The 21,581-nt window shown below is 40.4% G+C and overlaps 1 protein-coding gene across 1 annotated transcript in view; it reads right to left on the bottom strand.

Annotated features, from left to right (window-relative positions):
- The window catches only part of LOC107630390 (DEAD-box ATP-dependent RNA helicase 40-like), a 5,868-nt gene extending 4,953 nt beyond the window's left edge, over positions 1-915 (bottom strand). Inside the window, 1 exon segment of the mRNA XM_021118807.1 lies at positions 3-915. Within this exon segment, the coding sequence (XP_020974466.1) occupies positions 3-876 (874 nt within the window). The 5' untranslated portion in view covers positions 877-915.

The raw sequence follows: 21,581 nt of genomic DNA, 5'->3' as shown, positions 1-21,581 counted from the left end.
ATTGGTTTGTTGATAGTTAGATGGCGAAACTCCAACCTGGTTTTCATTTTTAAACTCTGGTTCCTCTATCTTTGGGAATGCTGATTTGAAGTCTTGTTGGTTTTCATAAGAATGACCATGCATGTTATGCTGGGAACTTTGCTGCACAGGTTGAGGCATGTTTGGCTGATATGGCATATAATGCATGTTCTGGGGGGCGAATTGATGTGCTTGTGGTTGCACAGAATGTGAGCCCTGAGCCTGAGATGCTCCTTGACCAAATTGTTGGGCATTGATACCTTGGGGCTGCATCTGATAATGCATCTGATGTGGTTGTTGTGTCATCTGCTGCCCTTTAGGCTGGACCATTTGTTGCCCTTGGGGTTGCATGGGATACTGTCCCTGAGGCTGCATTGAATGCTGTCCCTGATGCGGCATTGAATGCTGTCCAGCCTGATTAAACCCTGGTTGTGGCATGGACTGTGCCAACTGCAAATTCTGCTGTTGCACCCCTTGTGCAACCGGAGATGGCTTCTGCTGAGATGCCACATGCGAACTCTGCTGTTGTGGCATCATTGGCCCATGTTGCTGAGCAAGGTTACTCCCTTGCTGTTGAGAGGACTGAAGCATTTGCTGCCCATGCTGCCCCATCATCCCACCAGATTGCATCGCATGAGCCACAGGTATGGGCGCCATGTTGGGTGTAGAAGCAGCCGGAGCAGGGCCCGAAGGCAAAGGGGGAGGTTTCTCATACTGGGTGACATTAGTTTCAGGGTTCCAGTAGTACAAAAGACCAGTGCTTCCATCAATTAGCCCCTTCCATGGCGTAGGGAGGGTGGGATCATCGGGTGCATACCGTGGACCAGCGGCAGCTTGAGCTGCCTCTGCTGCAGCCATGTCTTGTATGTATCTCTACAGCCCCCCCAAAAAAAAAGGCTACTTTAAATACCATCATAGACCAAAAATCCATTTAGAATCTACCAATTATCCAGTACAACTCAAAGCAAAAGAAAAACAAAACAAGAAAAGAACATCCATAATTTTACCATAAGTAAGTGAACAAATAAAATAAATAAGAGAAATATCATAATTCTTGCTTATTAAGAAAATTATTAGGAAAGAAAGAATAATCACCTGAACAATCGAAGAAGAAAGAAAGCAAGAGAGAGCGAACCTGGGTGACAATGTAAGCTTTTGATTTATGATTTTAATATTTATCCTCTTTTAAATCTAGAATAATTAATCAGTGTGCATGTCGGTGCAGATTTGCGGTGTGTCAGTGATTACAATATAGAGAAGAAATTGAAGGGAAGCGAAGGGAAGGGAAGGTTAGTTGGAAGGCGGAGGAATGGAAGTGAGAATGGTACGGTATTAGGGTTCAAACAACGAAACCTCCGAAAAGAGGAGGAAGGTAACTCTATAATATATGGTTCGGAGGCCATAGACGCCACTAGCAAGGTGACTAGGTACTTTCTATCATAGGAACGGGCCAAGTGGGCCTCATATTATGGCTACATGCTTATTGGGCCTTACGCATTCCTTTGACTGGGTGAATTTTAAAAACTTATACTAATAATGATTTAATATAAATTTTTAAGACATATATTAATTAAATTTTATTTTTATCAGAGAAAAAATATTAAAATAACACAATTAACCTTTTAATTTTATATTATGTCATAATATTTTTTTCATAGTTTTTTATCTTTATATTATGTCAATATTCTCTTTTTATTTTAAATTTTTCTTGACGTTATTTTTCTTTGATAGAAATGATAATGATTAATGAGATAGGATGAAAGATAAAATAGATATTTTAATACTCATATTTTATCCCAAACATTAATTACTTGCCTGGTTATCTGCATGTATTTTATTTATTGTCTGGAATCATATCGACAGGTACTTACAAATTATAACCTATGACTTATCAAAATAAAATACAAAATACAAAATACTAAAAAGTTTATATAAGTTTTAAATATAATTAAAGTCATCAAATCATAAATTCTAAGTGACGTCAAAGAAGTTTAAATTTCCCCAACTAAATTAATTAATTCTAATAATCTATCTCAAGCATTTATTTATAGGTTATTTTTTCGTTATGGAAAAGATGTTGGTGTAATGCAATGAAATGGATATATACAAAAAAATTTTACTATTATGATATCAGTCCAAAACGCAACTTGCCTTTTACTCTTTTCTTTTTTTTTTTGTTCATCAAATTAAACAAATGCAAGTTGCATTTTAGATTTTGGAAAATTTTTAATATATTTTTTATTTTGTTTGAGGCCAAACGCATCCTGCGTTTAATAAGGACCAATATTTTATTTTTTTGAAATAACAAAACACAGCTTGCGTTTTTAACTTTGTGTTAGTCTTTTTTTTTTAATACACAAAATGCAGGTTACGTTTTTAGGTTGTCAGAATTATTTATTTGGAAGCCTAAAACGTAGGTTGTGTTTTGTTTAAAAGAAATATTTTAATCAAGAGTCATGCCTATAAATACAAAGCAGGATTCATTCAAAATGCTTCACTCCACTTCTACTCCTCTTATTCTTCTTTCTTGCATATATGTCATAGTTCTGAATTTTTTTTGTAGTTAATTGTGTCAAAAAAGTCGATTGAAGTTATGGAATGTATTGCAAATTTGCGAGTGTATTATAACGGTGAGATTATACCAAACACACACGAAGGAGTGACTTTTGTTTGTGAATCTCCGTTGTCATTTGCTATTCCATGCACCATGCGTTTTGTAGAGTTGTAAAATGGTCTTTGTTATAACATACAAAATCACATTTCGAAAAGGGTGAGCAACATTTTATACAAGAATCATGTACAAGTATTTGGTGGGCTGATACAGTTTCAAATAATGCCCATCAACGGACGATGCCAGTATGCAGCAGATGTTCTATATTTATCAACAAATCCGATTTTCGCGTGCTGATGATAGAGCTGTATGTTGAGTTCGAATAGCATTCGGGGCTGGATGCGGTTGGCGAAGAGGCCAATGTTGATGAGTGCGGGGATATAGATTGGGAAGAAGATAACAACGACAGTGAAGAGGAGTTCGAAGCCAACTATGAAGTCGATGACGAAAACGATGACAGAGACTTGGTAGGCAATTCGGGGGTGCAAAATGAAGTGGATGTGATTGTAAGGCAGCACCCCTTTGGTGTTCCGTCTTTTATGCGGACTCTGGATCTCGAAGCCACGTATGCCCCGAAATTTTCTGAGTATGCGAATATGAGTATGTTATGATTATTAATTCAAGTTACCACTAGTGTGTATTTTATTTGCCTTGTCTGACTGATGGTGGTGCACATGTCGTAGGTGAAAGCAACGTTGCAGCGGAAGATTGTGAGTTTAGTGTTGGAATGGAATTTAGCTCTAGAGAGTCGGTGATATCTGCAATCAAAAGCTGCACTATCTCTAGATGAGTTGATTACACTATGTAGCCGCAGACATTCTATACGAAATGCAAGGGTTATGGTGCCGGGTGCGATTGGCTTATCCGAGCTAACTTGATTCGAAAGAAAGCTTGTTGGGAGATTAGAAGATACAATGGCAAACACACGTGCACCATGGGCACGATTTCACAACATTATGCCAAGTTGGACTCAGACACAATTGCAGATGCCATTAGGCTGTTGGTCGAAGCAGACCCGTCAATAAAGGTGAAGTCTATTATGGCAAAAGTTCAATCCAGATTCAACTACACTGTTAGTTACTACGAGGCTTGGTTGAAAAAGTAGAAATCCGTCACAAAAGTTTTTGGTGATTGGGAAGTTTCTTACCAGACTCTGCTAGTATGGTTGAAAGTAATGACTGCGAAGATGTCAAGGTCTCGTGTTCAAATAAAGACGTTTCCCGTTTACCAAGAGAGTGAGGAGGTTCAAGGTGTAAGAGTTCTCCATCGCATTTTTTGGAGCTTCTATCCGTGTATAGTAGCATTCAGACACTGCAAGCCACTGGTGCAGGTTGATGGCACACACCTGTATGAAAAATATAAAGGTGCACTTCTAGTTGCCGTTGCACAAGATGGGAACCAAAACATTGTGCCTATTGTATTTGCGATAGTCGAGGGTGAGACGGCAGACGCATGAGAGTTTTTCCTAACCAACTTGCGGAGATATGTTGTTACCATTGATAGCGTTGGCATTATTTCTGACCGCCATAACTCCATTGACGCAGTAATAGCTCACAGTAACGGTGCATGATCACCACCAATAGCGTGGCACATGTTCTGCATCAGGCACATCGGGTCTAACTTTTTAAGGAGGTTCAAGGCTCCGTATTTGCATAAACTCAAGGTTAACACAGTTATTTGATTTCGCTTTTATGGTCATATTCATAGTAATTTTGTGGCATTTGCTTATGATTAAATGGTTTGTCCAACAGGATATTCTAGGACGGAATAGGAGTACAACAAAAACTACCAACGGCTTAAAGAGCGGGGTGAGGCATATACTCAATCGTGCGATGAGATCGGTGTTCAAAGATGGATGTTGGCGTTCGACGGGGGTCATCGTTGGGGACATATGACGACAAACTTGGTAGAGTGCATAAATTCTATCATGAAGGGTGCACGCAACCTTCCTGTGACTGCCATTATTAAGTCTACTTTCTATCGGCTAAACGAATTGTTTACTCGGAAGAGCGCCGAGGCAGAGCGCCGAAGCTCATGACCGTGTCCGCAACAAATTCACATATTTAGATTTTGCTACCAAAAGTGTTGAAGAAAGCTTTCGACGTGCAGAAAATATTGTCGTCAATCGATTTGATAGGCGCAACGAGATGTTTGAGGTTCGCAAAATGTAAGATGGTTCTATTTACATTGTCAGCCTTGCGCAACGACACTACGACTGTCATCATTTCCAGGTCGAGCGACTCTCATGTCCCCACGTTCTTGCATGTTGCGCTAACCAGCATCTTGATTGGCAAGTATATGTGCATAATGTGTACAAGATGTCTGAAATTTGTAAAGTGTACAGAGACGAGTTTGTTACGATGGATGACCCATCTACATGGGATAGATATGAAGGAGCTAAGGTGATCCCCAATTGGACATTGAGGCACACGACCAAAGGAAGAGTGAAGTCAACCCGCTACTTGAATGAGATGGATTCGCGGGACATGCGTGGTCCTCGTCGGTGTACTATGTGATAAAAAACTATTATTTTTATCACAGACATTATTATAAACATGGAACAACATAATAATCATAACTAATCCAATACTTGTTCCCCTAAAACCGAAAACACTAATAATAATAATAATAATAATAATAATAATAATAATAATAATAATAATAACCAATGGTAATAATACTAGTTATAATAATAACAATAATAACAATAACAATATTACTAATTGTTCCGGGGCTTACTTAGAACCGGATTGAGGTTGGGCTTGTTTATGAGACCCAAGCGCTAGAGGAGTGTAGTCTCCGACTTGATTTACGTCTGGGGGCGGCCGTCCGAGTTGTGTGTAGGAAAGAATGGGGGGATGGTATCTGTAAAGACACTCCGATGCCTAAGTTAGCAAAGGGGGTAAGCAAGTTTTAGAGTATTGGAACTTAGTTTTATCTTAGTGCTTTAGTGTATTTATAGGTGATGGACCAATAACCACCGTTGAAGTAGTTCCACTTCTGATGGTGGATAACCGTCCCTTTATCTTAGGGTGGTTGGGATCTCTCTTCTAGTAGTGGGTGAGAAATTTAAGGAGGCGGTTACTTATTTGAATAAGTATCACTTGCCAGTTCATGTCGAATCTGACCTCTTTAGAGAGCTCGGGTGGATTAGTGTGGACCAACCTTTTGGATTGGACCTTTTTAACTTAATTTGGGCCTGGCCATTGCATTGGGCCAAGGTATGAACAGTGTCCGTACTCGAATCCGATCTCTTAGTTATGAGTTGGATTCGAGTATTAATTAAACTCGGGGATGCTTAGGTCGGTATTTCCTTTTAAGTCAGGAAACCGACGTGATTTTGAATTTCTTAACCGTCGCTTCTAATCAAACGTCGCGTCCGTTTGGTTTTTGCATTTACACGTGGGGGCAGTTACATTGGTAACGGCGCGTTCTTTTAATGATTGCGTCACTTTTACAGTTATGCCCCTAGTATCTTATAAATACCTTTCTTTTGTTCCCTTTTCTTCTTTTTTGTCTTCTTCGAAAATGTCTTTCTCTTTTTTTTTCGCGCTTTCTTTCTTTATTCAAGAAACCTTTTTTACTTCCATTGCTGGTGCTTCAAGACGCTCATCCTGCCATTTGTTGGGGCTACTCTTTTTTCCAGAAAGGTTAGTTCTTGCGGGTTCGCCTCCTTTCTTCCTTTTTTCTGTATTTTTTATTTTAGACATACTGTATGCTTGAGAGGGGAGTTTTAGGTAGGTTTCGGGGGTATCGTCATTGTTTATAGTAGGAGACCTTGAGATTTTGTGTCTTTGAAAATCAATCTGTGGTGATTGTTGGTTGTTTTTTGCTTTATTTGGGAAGGACTATTTTGCTTTGAACTGGTTTTGACGGTTTTTTTTTCTTTGCGTACTGTAGGTATATCTCCCTATATATTTTTTCTTTTCTGAGAAATGTCTTCCCGAGTCTCTGAGGCCTTGTTGAGATAGGTAGATTCATCTGTCCTTTCCGAGCATCCTGTAGTGGATGATGTCTTTTTAACCGAACACAGAAAATACCATAGGGTTTGTAGTTTTAATGCCGATGAACCCAAATACAGATTAGTGGCCTTAGATCCCGAGGACCGAGTTTGCTGCGGGAGGGTTAATGATTCTAATCACCATTTTTATTTTTGTGTATGACTGCCTTTTTACGCGTTTGGGTGTTACCTTCCCCTTCTCCGATTTTGAAATGGAGGTGCTGTCCCATTGTAGGGTAGCTCCCACCTAACTTCACCCTAACTCTTGGGGTTTCCTCAAAATTTACTAGCTTGTTAGCCAAGGGCATGATTTTACAGTTTCTTTAAAGGTCTTTTTCTATCTTTTCCATTTGACAAGACCTTTTAGTGCTCAAAACAAACAACAGTGGGTCTCCTTTTGAGCTATTCAAGGTCGGAAGGTATTTTTTATTTTTGACGAGTCGTTTCATGATTTTAAAAATTTCTTCTTCAAAGTTTTTGCTGTCGAGGGTCTTCATCCCTTTTTTCTTAATGAAAGCCATGAACCCCACTTTCAGTTGTACTGGGCAGAGGCTGCCCCTGTAGAGAAGTACAATTTGGTGGATTTGGATGAGGTTGAGGAGGCTGTGGTGGGGTTCTTTCGAGAGGCTTGGGGATATTAATATTATTAATATTAATAAACGGTTACTAACTGTTTAGTACCATTTGGTTGAAGGGATACAACCTTTTAAGGATTGTGTATGTTTAAAACATTGTGTCTATTGGCTAAAGGGACACAACTCTTTAAGAATTGTGTATGTTCAAAATATTGTATCTATTGGCAATAGAAAAGACACAACCATTTATATACATAACTAATCATAATTGCTAGGTGCAATATGTATAAATAAGTTCTTGTCCACTATTTCAGAAATACAAGTACTAAGTGTACATTTTAATCAACTATTAAGAAATTTTCTTTGTTCAAGAGAGTTGAGAATTTCTTACTATTGCTAATTAAGAAATTCTTAGGTTTCATTGTATCCTGGGAGAGTATTGTCATCAACCCTATAGCAACTAAGTGTGGGGACAAATATCTCTCTAAAGAAAGCGATCTAATCGTGCCTTGAAACCACTACACAAATATAAAATTTTGTCATCTTCTCATACCATATACCCAACAATTTTAGAGAGATATTACTTGAAGATGGCACAAGATCAAAACACCACGCTCAAGGTCATAAATCAAGAGTTTGTCAAGTTAGATCGCTTTGATAGAACAAACTTCAACCGTTGAAAGGACAAGATGATGTTTCTTCTTTCGATTCTCAATCTTGCATATGTGATTGACCCAAAGGCTATATCAATTGCCAATGCTGCTGGAAATTCCACACTGGAAGAGGAAGAAAAGATTGTTCAATTGAAGAAGAAACGTGATGGAGATATTATTGCATGTCGAGGTCACATGTTAATTCAATCACCATTGGAGATTTGAAAATCTTTGGAAGAAAAGTACAATACTAAACGACAAGAAACATATAAGTTTATTATGATGAAATATTTTGAATTTATTATGAATGATATTATGGATCAAATTCATGAATTACAAATCCTTGTAAGTAGACTTTATGATCTACAAGTGGTGATCCTTGAATCATTACAAGGTGAAGAATATTTTTCTAATGAATTTGATCACTTTTGTGAATTACATGGTATTGTGCATGAATCTTCCACTCCATATACTCCGCAACAAAAATGGTTTGGCGTAAAGGAAAAAACCGTACCTTAGTGGATATGGTTAATTTAATGTTACTAAATGTAAAATTTCCTTACAATTTGTGGGGTGAAGCATTATTGACATCATGTCATATCCATAATAGGATACCATCAAGACATAGAAAGGTTTCTCCTTATGAAATTTGGAAAGGAAGAAAACCTAATTTAAATTATCTTAAAGTGTGGGGGTGTTTAGCCTTTTATCGAGTTCCTTATCAAAAGAGAACCAAATTGGGGCCAAGAGGCATAAAAGGCACTTTTATAGAATATGCTCAAAATTCTAAAGCATATAAATATTAGACTTAGTGTCTAATATAGTTGTTGAATTAAGAGAGGTAGAATTTATTGAAAATAAATTTATCAATTATTCAACTTCTAATTTAGAATATCACCAAAATGATACTAATGTTTCACAAGAAATATATATAGAGCAATCGAAAAGCTATGTGCTACCCGGAAATGAAAAGAAAGTTTTCAAATTAATTAAATATTTGTATGGGCTAAAACAAGCACCTAAACAATGGCATGAGAAGTTTGATTCAGTGGTGTTATCAAATGGCTTCTCACATAATAGTTCGGATAAATGTATTTATTCAAAATTTACTAGAGATTATGGAGTAATCATTTGCTTATATGTTGATGATATGTTAATCATGAGAATAAATTTAGAAGGAATTCGTATAACAAAGGAGTATCTAACTTCTAAATTCAAGATGAAGGATTTGAATGAAGTTGATAAAATATTAGGCATAAAGGTGCATAAGAATGAAGTTGGCTTTACTTTAAGTCAAGCTCATTATATAAAAAAAAGTATTGGAAAAGTTTGATCATCTCATAATTAAAGAATCCAATACGCCCTATGATCTTAATCTTAAATTAGAAGGAAACATGGGAAGACCTATAGCACAATTAGAATATGCTAGTTCTATAGGAAGTTTAACGTATGCAATGCATTGTACTAGACCTGATATAGCATTTGCTGTGTGCAAATTATCAAGGTTTATAGGAAAGCCTAGCAATCAACATTGGAAAGCCATAACAAGAGTTCTTGGTTATCTCAAGAAAACCATAAACTTGGGATTATATTATAGTGATTATCTCGCAGTTTTAGAAGGTTATTCCGACGCAAGTTGGATTACAAATCTTAGTGACAACAAATCCACTTCAGGATGGATTTTCACCATAGGTGGTGGAGCAATAAGTTGGGCCTCAAAGAAATAAACATGTATTACACATTCTACTATAGAGGCTGAGTTTGTAGCTTTATCAGCCGTAGGTAAAGAAGCGGAATGGTTAAGAAATTTGTTATATGATATAAAGCTGTGGCCACGGCAGACGACAACCATTTCAATCTTCTGTGATAGTGAATCAACCATGTCTCGAGCATATAATAAGGTTTATAATGGAAAGTCTAGACATATAAGTTTGAGACATGAGTTTGTGAGGCAACTAATAGATGATGGTGTAATTACCATCACTTATGTAAGATCTCAAGAAAATTTAGCAGACCCTTTGACTAAAGGTTTGTCAAGGGATAAAATCAAAGAGACTACTGCTAAAATGGGATTAAAATCTATTATTGCTAAATGATGGGAACCCAACCTTATTCTAGTAGACCACTAGTTTCAAGGTTTAATGGGTAATAACAAGTTATTTAGCAATCGGAGCACTAAGGTATAGGATTTAGTGCTATTTACAATAAATTAGGAGGGTGAGTTTAAACTCTTAATGGAATGATAATATTATCTATCAAAAGATTCCACCTATATGAATATAAGAGTGGTGCCACTCTAATCGAGAATTTTAGAGGTTTTATTCTCGTAAATATTCATGAAACCAGGATATGAGCACAAGGCCATATAAGTGCTTAAAATTGTAAACTCTTGAACTTGGAGGGTTTAAGTGTGGGGACAAATATCTCTCTAAAGAAAGCGATCTAATCGTGCCTTGAAACCACTACACAAATATAAGATTTTGTCATCTTCTCATACCATATACCCAACAGAGATGACCTCCCTTGAGATAAGTTTGTTATCTTATCTTATCTTTTGTGGGTGGATCCATTTATCTTTAGGCCAGCTGTCTTTCGGTAGGCTGTGATCTTCTGTTTTGGGCCTACTTGGGCCCTTATAGTAACTTGGCCGAGCTCTTTGGACAGAGATCGGTGTCGACCAACCTTTATAAGAGGTCGGTCGTTTTTGTCTTCATCCAGCCCGGCTCACATAGCTCGATCTATGGTATGAACAGTGCCCCTGCTCGAGCTTCGATCTTCCCTTGAGGTCATGCTTTCCAACCTTGATCCCTTAGGGGAGTCGTGTTCGAGCATCTTGGTCCAGGTTGTACTTCTGTTTACGATTTTATGCTAAGTTTAAATACGAAGCATTTTTTTGTTTTTGCCTCTTTTTCTGCGTTCGTTTCTCTTGGGAATACGCACGGGCTTTTAATGCTCATTGATTGGACTTTTTATTTTGCTCTTTTCCGTTTCTTTTCCCTCTTGTAACTTCGTTTGAAAATCAAAGGAGAGGTTTTTTACCTTTAGTTTTCAGTTTCCTTCTCCCTTCTATTTCATTTTGACCTTGCCCCTACGCTCGTTTTTATGCTAAAATTGACCCTTGGGTTGTGCATTTCTTTCCTCAGCGAAAGAGAAGTTTCCTTTCCTTCGTTGGAAAGATCGTTCCTTTCTTTGGCTTTTTGGGGCTTCCATTGGCTCTATCCTGCTCACTCCTTCTCCGTCACACAGGTTGGTACTCTTCCCTTGTCCTCTGATATTTTATGTTTCTTTCGTGTTTTGTATGCTTTGTTTGTCATTGCTCTCTATCGCTTTTCATCCTTGCATGCCTTCTTTTTGTATCAAAGTTTGTTGCTTTTTTCTTTTTTGTTTCTGTTTCTTTGTTCTGGGAACTCGTAGTTATTTAGGTGATGAAGCTTTGGTTACGCCCTTTTTGGCGAAGGAGCTAAGGTTTCCATTAGGATCTTGATTATTTTGTTGATTTTCCTGTGTGCATGTATCTTCATTGCCTTCAGAGGGTGCCCCTGGTCTTTGTTGGTGTATTTTGTGAAACCTGGGGTGCTCTTTTGTTGCGATATTCCTTGTGCGCTAGTTTCCTTACTTTCTATTTTTTTGTCCGAGTTGTTTCGGTAGTAACCTGTTTTTTCTATTTCTTACTATAGGGATAGTTGGTCTATGTCTTCATAAAAAAATATTGTCGAGATGTCTTCCAAAGTTCCTGCTGGTATGGCCGATTGGCTGGATTCAATAGTTCTGATGTGAGTGACCGTAGCTGATCCCGAGTACTGTGTAAGGCTTAGGAGATTCCATAGGATCTGTAGCAATAGGAGTGATGAAAAGAATTATGAACTGGTGTCTCCTGATCCTGAGGAGAGGGTTAGTTTCCCTTCCTTAACTCAGGGAGAACAGCCCTTTTTCTATGCTTATGACTATTTTTTTAGTCAACTGAATATCACCATCCCTTTTTTTGCTTTTGAGACCGACCTCTTATGGACTTGTAATGTGGCCCTTTCCCAGCTTCATCCAAACTCTTGGGCCTTTATTAAGATTTTCTAGTTGTTGTGTCAGGAACCAGGTGTCCGACACCTACTACTCCCCTTTTTCTTTATCTTTTTGTGCTGACTAAGCCTGGAGTGGCCAAGAAGAAAGCTTCTTGAATTTCCTTTCGAGCTACCCAGAGGAAAAAAGTTTTTTCGATGTTTGATGAGTCCTTTAGAGATTTTAAGAACTATTACTTTAAGGTTCGAGCTGTCGAGAATGCCCGTCCTTTCTTTCTGGATGAGAATGATGAGCCGACCTTTCCTTTGTGTTGGCAAAAATATATAGTAGCTCCTAAGTATTCTTGGGAGAGTTTAAATGAGGTTAAGCAGGCCTTTGTGGGTGTTCTAGAGGAGCACTGGGGGGAACCTCCTCATCTGGACACCAAGAGATTTCTCGGAGATCCCTCCCTTCTTCGTGCCGAGTTAGGTAGCGTTCGACTTCTTCTAGAAGTGGTTTCTTCTATTGTGACCAGTTTAATTCCTCTTTATTGTTATAACTTGTTTTCCTAGTTTTCTTTTCAGAGATGGTGAAATCTTCAGACTCCATGAAGGCCTTTCGGAGGGGCAAAAAGGCGTCTGCTGCCCAAAATTTGTCGACGAAGACCTCGGGGGAAGGATCTTCTTAGGTGCCCCCTCAAAATCTGACCTCTGACTCTCTCAGGGCCCAAGGAAGATTATCCCGACCCCTAAAGTTTGGTCAATTCCCTCTGATCCATCATATGCAACTTCTGGTCCTGCCTCCTCTCTTCCTGCTACTAGTCCTCCTCCCAAGAAGCAAAAAAATGTTGGGACCTATGATTTGAATGATAAAGAGTTTGATGGCATTGCCTTTGCCACATAATTTATTGCTCCACATGGAAAAGTACCTCTGGACGATGTCTCGTTCCTTCATCATCTTGATTTCATAACAAGCAACAGTATTCGGATGGCCAATGTTGGTGCGGCCTTATCTCGAGTTGTTAGGGAATCCCCTGTCTGTGCTACGAGGGCTTTTCTGGAGGATGCCCGAGCTGAATTTGATAGGGTGAAGGGTCTGAAGGATGATCTCGATGCAAGGTTGCAAAGTTAGAAATTGATGTGGAGAAGGAAAAAGAGCGTGCTACTAGGACGGAGGTAGCTGCTAACTTGGCTTATGAGGCTACGAAAAAGTATAAGGAGAGCTATACCCGGACCTACGGTGAGCTGTTAGAAACCAAAGAGAGACTTCAATCGGCCCAAGATGATTACGCCGATCTCTCTTTGTTTAGTGTGGATAATGTGGTGGTGGATGGCAAGATTGTGCCTGCTTCTGATGATGATGATGAGGGTCCTCCTCTTGTGCCACCAGGGAAAGCCTCAACAGCCTCAGCATCTTCCGTCCCTTCAGCGGTCGACCATCCAGAGCCCGAGCCCGATGTGCAGATTCTGAACCGGCTGGATGGAACTGTTGATGCTGTCCCGATCTCGACCATTCCTCCTCCTCCAGCCAAGGATATTACTACTGGGGAGAATTTGGATCTTCTATAACTTTCTTTGTTTGTATTATAGTCCGACTTGTGGACTTTTGAACTTGCTTAAGTTTTTGCTAGTTCTGTTTATATTTGGCTTTTTCTGACATTTGGTTGCTTCTTTGCAACCTTTATTTTGAAAGACAAACATTTAAACTCCTGGACTGCCTTTTAGTCAGCCCTTGAGTCCTTAATGCTTTATATTTGAAGGATGCGTCAAACCTTTAATACTTGGAGGTTCACTCTTGCAACCCTTGCGGATTTATAGAGGTTCGGTACTTTTCTTGTCCGACCTCTTTGTTGTAGTGTGAGCCTTTTGGATCATGCCTTGCTTTTGGGTTTATGTTGTTTGTTCTCTGCGATTGGCGAAGTGATCCTGGTGGCCTGGTGTCCGGGCTTTCAGTAACTTGTCTAACAACCTTTTTAGTTAGTTCGAACAACTTCTTTGTAGCCCTATTTCGAGATTGTTCCTTTGTTGAATGGAGCTGTTCCCCTTTTTTTGCTGAGCACGTTTGAGCCTCAGGTTGTTTTCAACCTCTTTGGCTTTTATTATTTCCTTGAGGTCGTGCTTGCTTTGCAAGGACGCCCCTTCTGTTGATGTTTGACGTGAGCTTTTTAGTCATGTTCCAACAACTTTTTAGGTAGTGTTCCAAGGAGAACCTTTTCTTTATAGTTTGTTTGGATGATTTTTTAGCTTTGATTTTGAGATCGTGCCTTCTTTGAGCGAAGTTGTATCCCTTTTAGCTAAGCACCTTTGAGCCTTAAGTTGTTTTTAAACCTTTTTGGCTTTTTACTTGTTCTTGTTGAGGTCGTATTTGTCCCTTTAGGTTATGTCCTTTTGGGTGCCGACCTGTTTGTCCTTGCTTGTTCGGGCTTTTTAGTCATATTACAACAACTTTTTAGGTAGTGTTTCGATGAGGAACCTTTTTTCTTTATAGTTTAGTTGGATGACTTTTTAGCGCCGTTTTGACTTGTGCTTTCGCTTTTTAAGTAATGTCTTTTTCGCAAGACTTGTACCTTTTAGCGAAGCACTTTTGGCCTTTTGGAGGTGCCTTCGTCCCTTTTTAGTGATCCTTTTGTTGGTCCGACTTCTCTGTCGGGCCTTGTTAAGTTATTTTTAGTCAGATCTCGTCAGGTCACTTTCTATGGATTACTTTTTATAACTTCTTGCATTAACTTGCTTCTACCGCTTTCACCTTGCCGACCTCTTAGTAATCGGGTGATGAATTTGATTTTCACCTTGCCGACCTCTTTGTAATCGGGCAATGAATTTTTTGCGTTTTATGAGCTTAGATTAATGCGTCTTGGTAGGAAACTTTTTAGGGAATTGGTGACTTTTATTCAGATAATAATGAGGTAAAAACATAAATGTAAGTATGTACATATGAGTGCTTACCCTTATAGGTCGGGCAGTTTCTTAAATCTCGGCCTGGCACCTCATTAAAAAATCTTTTCAGAAAAAAGAGTTCGCCTTGACCTAAGACCTCTTTTTCTAACTATAGTATCTTCTTAGGTTACATGTATGCCATGATCTTGGTAGCTCTCGCTCTTCGAGGTCGGACACCTTGTAGTAATCTTTCCCCAGTACTTTTACAACTTGGTAAGTTCCTTTCGAGTTAGCTACTAGCTTCCCTTCTCCTGATCGGCCTGCTCCGATGTCATTTCGAATTAAGATGAGATCGTTGGTGGCAAAGCTTCGCTGGACTACCTTCCGATTATACCTTAAAGCCATTCGACGCTTCATCGCTTCCTCTCTAATCCGAGCTCTTTCTCGGACTTCTGGAAGTAGGTCGAGCTCCTCCCTTTGAATTTGGGGGTTGGCCTCTTCATTGTAGAGGATCCTTCTAGGGGATCCTTCTTTTATCTCCACTGGAATCATTGCCTCCATTCCATAAGCAAGTCAGAAGGGTGATTCTCCTGTGGTTGAGTGTGGAGTTGTCCGATATGCCCATAGGACTTGTGGGAGTTCTTCTACCCAAGCTCCCTTTGCGTCCTGTAGCCTCCGTTTTAACCCAGCCAGTATGACTTTATTGGCAGCTTTTGCCTGTCCATTGGCTTGTGGGTGTTCTACAGATATGAATTGGTGCTTTATTTTCAGGTTAGCTACCAAGTTCCTGAAACTTGTATCGGTGAACTGAGTACCATTATCTGTGGTAATGGAGTAAGAAACCCCAAACCTTGTGATAATGTTTCTATATAGAAATTTCTGACTTCTTTGGGCGGTAGCAGTAGCTAGTGGCTCTGCTTCAATCCACTTGGTGAAGTAGTCTATGCCTACGATGAGGAACTTGACTTGCCCTAAACTCTGGGGGAAGGGTCCAAGGAGATCGAGTCCCCACTTTGTGAATGGCCAGGGTGATGTAACATAGATGAGCTCTTCAGGTGGTGTCATATGGAAGTTGGCGTGTTTCTGACATGGTGCGCATTTTTTAACAAACTCTGTTGCCTCCTTTTGCAAGGTCGGCCAGTAAAAGCTGGCTCGGAGTACCTTCTTGTAAAGAGCTCGAGCCCCAAGGTGTTGGCACACATACCACTATGTACTTCTTCCAGGACTTTCCTTGTATCGGAGGTCGGCACACATTTTAGGAGGGGTGTTAAAATCCCTCTCCTATATAGGATGTTGTCCACTATGGTGTAGTAATGTGCTTCTCGTACTAGCCTTTTTGCCTCCTTTTTATCTGTGGACAGTGTCTCAGACTTGAGGTAGTTGATTATGGGAGTCATCTATCCTTGATTCTGACCTGATATGGTTATGATCTTTTCTTCTTTCGAGATTGATGGGCTTTGTAGTGTTTCTTGAATGAGGCTTCTATTATTACCCCATGGTTTGGTGCTGGCTAGTTTTGAAAGTGCATCAGCTCGGGCATTTTGTTCCTTGGGTATGTGTCAGACCTCATATCCCCTAAATTATCCAAGTTGTTCTTTGGTTTTGTCGAGGTATTTTTTCATGGTGGGATCTTTAGCTTGATAGCTCCCTTCTATTTGCAGAATGACTACCTAGGAGTCGCTGAAGATGGTAAGTCTTTGGGCTCCCACTTCCTTGGCCAGCCTCAAACCAGCCAATAGTGCTTCATATTCAGCTTGATTATTTGAGGTAGAAAACTCGAACTTTAAGGAGAGCTCGATTTGGGTTCCCTGATCATTCTCTAAAATGACGCCTGCACCACTTCCGGTTTTTTTTAGGAGCCATCCACATAAAGGCTCCACTCTGTAGGGGTGCCCGGGGCATTAGTGTACTCTGCGATGAAGTCGGACAGGTACTGAGATTTGATAGCTGTCCGAGCTTCATACTTGAGGTCGAATTCGGATAACTCAACTGCCTATTGTAGGATTCTTCCAGCTAAGTCTGTTTTCTGTAAGATCCCCTTTATGGGTTGGTTGGTCCGCACTTTGATGGTGTGAGCTTGAAAGTATGGTCGGAGTCGTCGGGAAGTGAGTATGAGGGTGTAGGCAAACTTTTCTATCTTTTGATAGTTCAATTCAGCCCCTTGTAAAGCCTTACTGATGAAGTAGATGGGTTATTGTCCACTTTTGTCTTCTCTGACTAGTGCTAATGCTATTGCCCGACTTCCTATGGCGAGGTATAGTATGAGCTCTTCTCCTTCCCGAGGTCGAGTATGGATGGGTGGTTGCCCCAAAAATTTCTTAAAATCTTGGAAGGCTTGTTCGCATTCTAGCATTGAGCTGTTGGACCTCTTTGACACAGGTCGGACTTTTCATGTGAAGTATAGCCTGGCATTTATCCGGGTTCGCCTCGATTCCTCTTTGGGTGAGCATGAATCCCAAGAATTTTCTGGCTTCTACTGCAAAGGTGCACTTTGCGGGGTTAAGTCGCATGCCATGCTTTCTTATGGTGTCAAACACTTTAGTGAGGTCAGATAACAACGATTCCTCACTTTGTGTTTTTACCAGCATGTCGTCTACATAAACCTCCATTAGCTTCCCAATGTGGTCGGCAAAGACTTTGTTCATCAATCTTTGGTATGTAGCTCCTGCGTTTTTGAGTCCAAATGGCATGACTATGTAGCAGTAATTTGCCTTTGGAGTTAGGAATGAAGTCTTTTCTTGGTCGGGTGGATACATTAGAATTTGGTTATATCCCAAATAAACATCCATGAAAGAGAGGTACTTGTATCCGGAAGAGGCATCCACTAGAGTGTCTATATTCAGGAGCGGGTAGGGGTCCTTAGGGCAAGCCTTATTGAGATTGGTGTAGTCGGTACACATTCGCCACTTTCTATTTGACTTCTTTACCAAGATGACATTGGTTAGCCATAATGGATACTCGACCTCCCTTATGAACCCTGCCTCTAGTAAGGCTTGTACCTGCTCTTCCACAGCTTGGGACCTTTCTGGGCCAAGCTTCCTGCGCTTCTGTTGCACTGGCCGAGATCCAGGATACACCGCTAGCTTATGGCACATTAACTTGGGATCTATGTCGGGCATGTCTGCGGCCTTCCATGCAAAGAGATCGGCATTATCCTTTAGGAACTGTATCAGTGGCTCCTTTAAGTCTTCCTTTAAGGTTGCCCCTATATTTGTTATTTTATCCTGGGCATCCCTGATCTAGACTTTTTTTGTTTCACCTTCAGGTTGCGGATGAAGTTCTTCGCGAGCTCGAACTCCCCCGAATTCGATAGTATTAGTTTCTTTTCCTCTAGGGTCACCTTTAAGATTCAGACTTTCGTTGTAATAGCATCGCGCGAGTTTTTGGTCTCCCTTTATGGTAGCGATCCCTTCCATAGTGGGAACTTCATGCATAGGTGTGGAGTGGAGACCACGGCAGCGAGCTGGTTTAACGTTGTCCGACCTATTAACGCGTTGTAAGCTGAGCTTACGTCGACTATAATGTAGTCTATGCTTAACATCCTAGACCGAGTTCCTTTTCCAAAGGTTGTGTGTAGTGGGATATACCCTAATGGCTGAATTGGGGAGTCTTTTAGCCCAAATAGGCTATTTGGGTATGCTCTGAGTTCTTTTTCTTGTAAGTCGAGCTTGTCGAAGGCGGATTTGAACACTATATCCACAGAGCTTCCTTGGTCGACCAATGTTGGGTGGAGGTTGGCATTGGCAAGTATTATGGTAATGACCACAGGGTCATCATGCTCCGGGATGATGCACGCAGTGTCTTCTTGGGTGAAGGTAATAGTGGGGAGGTCGACCGACCTGTCTCTTTCTCCAACATGGTACACCTCTTTAAGGTGTATTTTGCGAGATGACTTAGAGATCTCTCCTCCTGCGAATCCTCCGTTTATCATGTGAACATGCCTTTCAGGGGTGTGAGGGGGACGTTCAGCTCGTCCGACCTCTTCGTCCCTTCTTCTCTTTTTTGGTTCGTTCGCTCTGTTGGCTAAGAACCGATCTAATCTTCCTTCTCGGGCTAGCTTCTCTATAACGTTCTTTAGGTGTAGCACTCGTTGGTAGGGTGCCCGTAGACTCGGTGGTATTCACAATACTCTGCCCGACTTCCTCCTCTTTTATGCTTAATCGGACGAGGGGGTGGGATCTTCTCAATGTTGCATATCTCTCTGTAGACATCCACAAGTGACACCCTGAGGGGAGTGTAGTTATGGTATTTTCTAGGTTTTTCAGTAGGCTGGTTTTCTTTTTTCCTAGACTCTTTATCCTTGTCCCGATATGGGTAGGAAAATCTGGATTTTGAGGTTTTTCCTAATCGAGAGTTTTCCTCCATATTAATGTACTTTTCTGCCCACTCTTGTACCTCGTTCAGATATGTTGGGTGCTTTTTGGATATGGAGTGGCTAAAGGGCCTTTTTCGTAGGCCATTGATGAGACCTATGATGGCTGCTTCTGTTGGCAGATTTTGTATGTCCAGACATGCTTTGTTAAATCTTTCAATGTAGTTGCGGAGGTTTTCCCGATCTCCTTACTTAATCCCTAATAGGCTTGGGGTATGCTTGGCTTTGTCTTTCTGGATAGAGAATCTAGCCAGAAATTTCTTGGCAATGTCATCGAAGCTCGCTATTGACCTTGGCGGCAAACTGTCGAACCACTTTATTACCGTCTTGGTCAAAGTGGTCGGGAAAGCTTTGCAGCGGATTGCGTCTGAGGCATCTGTAAGATACATCCGACTTCTAAAATTGCTGAGATCATGGCTCGGATCAGACGTACCGTCATACAGAGTCATGTCAGGGGCTTTGAAGTCCTTTGGAACTTTAGTTTTCATGATCTCCTTTGTGAACGGATCTTGGTCCTTGTGGGGGCTATCCTCATGGCTGGTTCGAGTGGTCTTGGTTTTGAGATCGGCTTCGAACTTTAGGAGCTCGTCCTCCAGCTCTCAACGCCTTCTGGTTTCTCTTCGAAGGTCTCGTTCAGCCTCTTACTGTCGGTCGGCTTCTTGTTCTATCTGTTTAAGGCGATTCTGTTATTCACGGATGGCTTCTAAAATTTCTGCATTTGGGGGTTGTTTGTCTCCCTTGTTTTGAGGGATATCCTTTGGTATGGTATCTGTGTTCTTGTACGGCATTCTGTCTTCCAAGTCAGAGTTGTGATCGTTATCAAGGTTGTCCTCCATGAGGATGGGATGACTTCCAGGTTCCCCGACAACAGCGCCAATGTTCCGAGGGTTTCCTGAAACTGAAAGTCGATCTCGGAGGAGATCTACTATTGTGGTCGGAGTTGTTACGTCCGACTTGCTGATCCTTGAGATATTACTGATCCTCGATCACTGCAGGGGAGTGGTACCTGCAAGAGACTCCGATGCTTAAGTTAGCATGGGTTTTGAGCAGGTTTTTTTGTGTAGAATTAGAGTATGAGTTATACCTGGGTGCTCCAGTGTATTTATAGTAGTCTGAGATTACCTCCCTTGAGATAAGTTTGTTATCTTATCTTATTTTTTGTGGGTGGGTCCCCTTATCTTTAGGCCAGCTATCTTTCGGTGGGCTGTGATCTTCTATTTTGGACCTACTTGGGCCCTTATAGTAACTTGGCCGAGCTCTTTGGGCAGAGGTCGGTGTCGACCAACCTTTATAAGAGGTCGGTCGTTTTTGTCTTCATCCAGCCCGGCTCACATAGCTCGACCTATGGTATGAACAGCCAGGCTTTTGTGAAAAAATCCTTTCCCCTGGTCTTTTTAAGGGTCTTTAGTATCTCTTTATTTTCCATTGGCTTAATCTTTTACGCTCCACTTTGTTTATTGAGTCGTTATTGTATCTTAGGTTATTTTTGCAATGCATTTTGATCTGCTCGGGCTTTCCAACTTATAAGTCGTTAGCTATCTTACTTCCGAGTTATTATGATTGACTTTTATAATGTCTTTACACTGACTTGTACTTTGTCGCTTTATCTTGCCAACCATGAATGTCGGTCAATGAATTTTCGCGCTTTTTTGAGCTTAAGTCAGTGTGTATCGTAGTAATGATAAATATCAAGAGAAAAGTAAAGATATGGAAAAAAGAGATGTTATTACTAATGAAATGTGGTTTCATAAGGGTGTTTTTGCTATTAAGGGAGTGATGAGCGGATATTTTATACGCTTTTTGGGGTTAATTTCACGTAGTTTTTAGTATGTTTTAGTTAGTTTTTAGTATATTTTCATTAGTTTCTAGGAAAAATTCATATTTCTAGACTTTACTATGAGTTTGTATGTTTTTCTGTAATTTCAGGTATTTTCTGGCTGAAATTGAGGGAGCTGAGCAAAAATCTGATTCAGGCTGAAAAAGGACTACTGATGTTGTTGGATTCTGACCTCTATAGTGACAGACGCAAAAGGACCAACGGATCCTATTCCAGTATGAGTGAGAACCAACAGATGATTAGCCGGGCGGTGACAGCGCACCTGGACCATTTTCACTGAGAGGACGAATGGTAGTCATTGACAACGGTGATCCACCAACATACAGCTTGCCATAGGAGAAACCTTGCGTGCGTGAGGAAGAAGACAGAGGGAAAGCAGAGATTCAGAAGACAAGGCATCTCCAAAAATCCAACATATTCTCCATTACTGCAGAACAAGTATTTATTTCATGCTCTTTTATTTCTCGCAATTCAAACTGATAAATATAATTGATATCCTGACTAAGAGTTACAAGATAACCATAGATTGCTTCAAGCCAACAATCTCCGTGGGATTCGACCCTTACTCACGTAAGGTATTACTTGGACAACCCAATGCACTTGCTGGTTAGTTGTACGAGTTGTGAAAAGTGTGATTCACAATTCG

Source organism: Arachis ipaensis, chromosome B03 (assembly GCF_000816755.2).
Source record: "Arachis ipaensis cultivar K30076 chromosome B03, Araip1.1, whole genome shotgun sequence".
NCBI classification, from domain to species: domain Eukaryota; kingdom Viridiplantae; phylum Streptophyta; class Magnoliopsida; order Fabales; family Fabaceae; genus Arachis; species Arachis ipaensis.
Note: the sequence above shows the minus strand (reverse complement) of the source record. Positions and strands in the feature narration are given on the sequence as shown.